At 57.8% G+C, this 5318-nt stretch overlaps 1 protein-coding gene across 1 annotated transcript in view; it reads right to left on the bottom strand.

Annotated features, from left to right (window-relative positions):
• The window catches only part of PPIL2 (peptidylprolyl isomerase like 2), a 30623-nt gene that overhangs the window by 6091 nt on the left and 19214 nt on the right, over positions 1-5318 (bottom strand). Inside the window, exons 8-12 of the mRNA XM_006768862.2 lie at positions 4673-4762; positions 3676-3751; positions 2772-2932; positions 1177-1252; positions 539-645 (exon numbers count right to left, since the gene is read on the bottom strand). Of these exons, the coding sequence (XP_006768925.1) occupies positions 539-645; positions 1177-1252; positions 2772-2932; positions 3676-3751; positions 4673-4762 (510 nt within the window). The remainder of the gene's footprint in view (positions 1-538; positions 646-1176; positions 1253-2771; positions 2933-3675; positions 3752-4672; positions 4763-5318) is intronic.

Genomic DNA, 5318 nt, shown 5'->3' with positions numbered 1-5318 from the left:
GACAATAACAAAAATTCTATAAAGAGAAGGAAGAAGAGTAAGTTTCAACATCAAGGTGGCCAGTGGTTTTCAAACAGCGGAGTTGAGGATTTGGCCGGCATGCTTTGTTTTCAGCCTTTTGGACCTTCCGTATTCTAATCTGGCCTGTATTTTCCAAGGGCTGCTGCCTGTATGTTCTCTAATATGCTAACCTTTAGGATGGTCTTACTGCCTTTGTGCAGTTCCTATTGAATGTATAAGTCTACAATGCATGGTGGCATGGTGTGTGTGTGTGCATGGTGTGTGTGTGTGTGCATGGTGTGTGTGTGTGTGTGTGTGTGTGTGTGTGTGTGTCAAGTGTGTGTCCACCGCCCAGGTGGGCAGAGGAAACGCAGCACACGCTGACAGGGTCGGAAACGCAGCACACGCTGACAGGGTCCCTTCTGGGGAGGGCAGTGGGCACAGCCCTAGAGGACAGAATTTTCTAGGAGCACACCCAGAGTGCAGCTCCATGCCTCAGACCTGGGACGGCCCTGGGCGGGGGGACTGCCACACCCACCATGTCGCAGTGCAGCTCCAGGTTGAGGTCGCCCCTGTTGGTGTGCAGCCGCACGTAGCCCTTCTTCTTCACAAACTGGTAGCGCAGCACGTCCTCGTCAATGGCGGCTGCAACCAAGCAGAGGCCCAAGCTCTGTGCCTTCCCTCGCCCTGACAACCCGCACCCCACACCAGGCACAAGGCCTGGAAAATTCCAAGTTCCAAGGAAAGCTCAAGGTTGTGCCCTGGCTGAGCATGGGGAGGCTCAGCAGTTAAGGCGGGGACGCTGGGAAGGCCTGGACCGGGGGCAGGACGGGGGTGGAGATGAGAGGGTTAGGGACCTGACCCGCAGAACATATAAGAGGAAGAGAGCTTGGTTTGAGGGCTAAGATGCCCACGGGCAGCCTGGGAAGAGGAAAAGGTGGGGGGCTCCCTCACAGGTAGGACACGGCATGGGGAGGGTTCCTGCTGCAGGCCTAGCTCTGACTACAGCACCCCCATTGCAGACGCAAACACCTTCAAAAGGGCCATCCCCTGACCATTCCTGAGCTAAGAGCCCACAAAACCCAGACGCCACGGAGCGATGCTAAGGACAGGGAGGCAGGGCGCCCGCCTCGGCCATCATGTGACAGCACTGGTGACAGGAGGGGAGGCAGCTACCTGCTTCGTGGGTGGTCTCTGGAACCATGGCGGTGGAGGTGAAGGAGGCGCTAACCTTCCCAGTGGAATAGTGGGCCTGCGGAGAAAACCATGGGGGCGCGTCAGCAGCGCCTGGGAGGCCCGGAGGCTGAGGACATGGGAGCAGCTTAGGCCCCTGCTCGGGCCTCTCCTCCAGGAAGGCATCCGTGGCCACCACCCAAAGATACACCAGGAACCTCCTGGGGACAGGGTGGCCCAGCCCGAATTGGCCTTTCCCTAAGGCCCCAAGGAACGAGGGACTCTATTTTCCTTTTAAAAGTTTTCAGTGTCGCCCAAGCCGGTTTGGCTCAGTGGATAGAGCATCAGCCTGCAGACTGAAGGGTCCCAGGTTCGATTCTGGTCAGGGCACATGCCCGGGTTGTGGGCTTGATCCCCAGTAGTGGGTGTGCAGGAGACAGCTGATCGATGATTCTCTCTTATCACTGATGTTTCTCTCCCTCTCCCTTCTTCTCTAAAATCAATTAAAAAATGTTTAAAAAAAGTTTCCAGTGTCTACAATAAACACATATTTAATCAGGAAAACATAAGCCCCAGTAAATATTTTCATCCTGGGCAGAAGGGAAAACAGAGGGACCTCTCCCCGTCAGAAGGAAGCACACCAAATGCTAAGAGCTTGTGAGAGTGGGGGAATTATGAACAACAAACTTTTTTTTTGCAAATTTTCACGAATATTTCTTTAAGGAGGGAGCCTCAGAGCCCCACCTCCCCACCGCCACAGCCCCAGCTCTCCAAAATGAAGAGGGGAAGGGGCAGCTTTGGGGCCTGACAGACCAGGGCACAAATCCTGGTGCCATCACTGCCAAGAGAGGACCTCAGAGCCAACTACTGGGTATTGTAAGAAGCAAACCTGACTGCCCAGGAGGGACGGGCACCGCACCACTTGTCCCTACCTCAGCACTACGGGACCCCTGAAGCACCCCGCCTTCTCTCCCTGCGTTTGCTCTGGGCACCAAGTGACCAGCTCTGCAGGGCGGAGACTCCGCACCCCACGGGACATCCCCTCCCACAGACCTGCATGCCTGAGGCTACTGTGTCACATGGTAGCAACAAAGCCCCCAGGCCCTGTCCACCGAGCACGTCTGTCCCAGGCTCCCCAGCTTGGGCCAGAGCATGAAATAGATCCTACATGGGCCTAGCTGGTTTGGCTCAGTGGACGGAGTGTCAGCCTGCGGACTGAAGGGTCCTGGGTTCGATTCCGGTCAAGGGCACGTGCCCAGGTTGTGGGGTCTGTCCCCAGGAGGGGGCATGCAGGAGGCAGCTGACCAATGATTCTCATCACTGATGTTTCTCTCTCTCTCCCTTCCTTACTGAAGTCAATAAAAATATATATAAAAAAAGAAATAGACCCTACATGGCTGGGGGCCACCTTCCCTGCGCGGCTCCCAGCACATCTGTCAGCCCCAGCTCCTCAGTGCCGCTGTCCTCTGGGCCCCCAGGGGCGCCTTGGCCCTGGGGTCCCAGCTGCTTCCCCTCCAACTGTATCCCAGGACCACCCCTAGGCGCTCCAATGGGCGGGCGGCTTGTGCTGGCAGCTGCGCGCCCCGCCACCTACTCACCGCATTCAGCTTGTCCACCTTCTTCTTCTCTGGGACTTTGATGGTGGCTGCCAGGACCTCATCCTCCTTGAACTCCTTGTAGAGCTCCTGCAGCGTTTCTCGGGTCTCGGCATTGGTATTTTTCAAATAATAAGATGGGTCCTGTCTGGCCTTTTCTTCATCTACAAAACAGCATGGCGGCCTGAGCAGCTGAGCCCCAGGAATGTCCGAGATGTGCGTGATGGGGAAAAAGGCCAGAGCTGGCTACCCCAGCAGGTCCCGGACCAGAACACAGGCCCAGCCTCCATCACAGTGACGTCCCCGTCGTCGCTGCAAACCCAGGGAGGGCGTGGAGGGAGAGCGTGAAGGAACAGCCCAAAGGGCAGCGCCACCCGCCACGCTTCTGCTGGAGTCGGCTATGGTCTCTGTCCCTGGCCCAGCCTTGGTCCCAACAGAGTTCAGAAACAGCCCCAAACCACAGCACCACAGTGGTGGTGACCAGCTAGCTGAGCAGTACCCACCTACCTGCCTAACCTCCTGTCCCTGTAGTGAGAACAGAGACAACTTCTAAGGGGCAAAGACGGCCCCATCCAGGCACCTGAGGGCCTGGCCGAGAAAGCAGCCCAGAGGCCCTGGAGCTGAGTCCTGAGAGGGGAGGATCAGGTGTATGGGCCTCTCCCCAAGGAGGCTGTGGGCACTCAGACCTAAGGCCTAGCTGACACCCACCAGTCAGGCCCTGTGGGCAGGCCTGGGCCAGGTGGTTCTGCCAATCTCAGCACAGGAGAAGCTGAACGCCAGCTTGAGAAATTCTAAACTTGCCTCAGCTCAATCAAGACTCTGATCCCAGGAGGCGGGGCTTTGGCCAGGGAGCATGGACCTGTTTCCCCCAACCCCTGGCACCCAGACCAGCCCTGGATGTTCATACCTGGGTCAGTTATTTTCATGTTATTCTTAACATGAAAGAAGTTGGAGACGTTGAATTTGTCCAAATTTGTAGGGTCCTAGGACAAAAAGAACACGTGGAGTGAGTCCAGCCGGGTCCCGGGCTGTGGCCATGTGGCTGCCACAGGCAGCAAAGGAGAGGTGAGTGGCATGAGGGTCCTGGGGCTGCACAGAAGCCTGGGGGTCGAGCAGAGAACAGGGAGCCAGAGAGAGGGCTCTGCCCGGGCAGGGCCTTAAGCGAGGTGGGGTGGAAACTGGAACACATGGCTGGCTGCTCCCCAAACTGCATCTGCCTCTCTCTGGCACAGGGCCGACCAGCATCCCTTGCTGTGAGGCAGCCACAAGACGGATGGGTCTCCTCGAAGGAAGGTGGGCAGATATGCCGTGCCCACCTCCAGGCCTCCCACGTGCTGCCCCGTACTCCCTTCAGCTTGGCTGCCAGACACAGACCCCACAGAGCTCGGGCCCTGGGGACAGCGAGCCCACTCCCTTGGAAGGAATGTGTACTGACCTCCAATTAGAATGGGACAAGCCACAGAAGGGATCGTCCCCCTCTAAGTCACTCCTAAAACACTTTCTAAGTCCGTGTTTTTCATGAACTCACCCAGGATTCTCTGACACCACAGGGGTGCCCTGTGCCCAATGCTGAGCACACACCTGCCCCCACTCTCAAGAGGGCGGGTGGAGAGCCAGGCCTGCAAAGAGGCCACTCTGTGCCGAGATGGCTCGGGGGCCCTGACAGCAGGGAGAGGCATCAGAGGAGATGTGGGAGCCAGACTGAGGAAGCGGTGTGTGCGAAGGCCCATGTGACCGAGTGTAAGGAGGGCAGGAGGCGGGGGACTGTCAGGGCAGCTGGGAAACCTCAGCCAGACAGGAGCAAGGAGGAAGCCACTGACCTGGGGGGAGAGGTGGGGCCGGCAGAGGCAGCTGTGCCAAGGTTCTCGGGGCCCCTCCCGAGAGCACAGGGGAAGGGACCGCACCTGGAGGGTGATGATGTCCTGCCGGGAGAAGGGCTCGTCCGTCAGCAGGTCTCGGAAGTTCTTGGCCTTGATATTGAGCTGCTCCACTGCCTGTGGCCAGGAGGAAGCGGCTGTTACCATGCCTGTCCCAGCCCGCCTGGACGACAGCACCGTCCAGCGTGAGGAAAAGGACAGAACTACCAGGCACCCCCCACGGGCTCAGAGCCATGGCCCTGCCCCTGAGGGGGAAGCTTGTTGAGCCCCAGAAACTTGAAGACTACCCTCTGAGCAGGGTTCCTCACAGGACTCTCTCGTGACACGTCTTACACATCAGCAAACAGGTTCAGCAAGGCCACCCATCTGTACCAAGCCCCTCAAATCCATGCACTCGGGCAAGGTGTCACCCCCAGAGCCTCTAGAGCAGGGGTGGGCAAACTTTTTGACTTGAGGGCCACAATGGGTTCTTAAACTGGACCGGAGGGCCGGAACAAAAGCATGGATGGAGTGTTTGTGTGAACTAATATAAATTCAAAGTAAACATCAGCCAAGACCGGTTTGGCTCGGTGGATAGAGCGTCAGCCTGCGGACTGGAGGGTCCCAGGTTCGATTCCGGTCAAGGGCATATCCCCAGTGGGGGGTGTGCAGGAGGCAGCTGAGTGATGTTCCT

The sequence above is a fragment of the Myotis davidii genome, unplaced genomic scaffold (assembly GCF_000327345.1).
Source record: "Myotis davidii unplaced genomic scaffold, ASM32734v1 scaffold223, whole genome shotgun sequence".
NCBI lineage: Eukaryota > Metazoa > Chordata > Mammalia > Chiroptera > Vespertilionidae > Myotis > Myotis davidii.
Note: the sequence above shows the minus strand (reverse complement) of the source record. Positions and strands in the feature narration are given on the sequence as shown.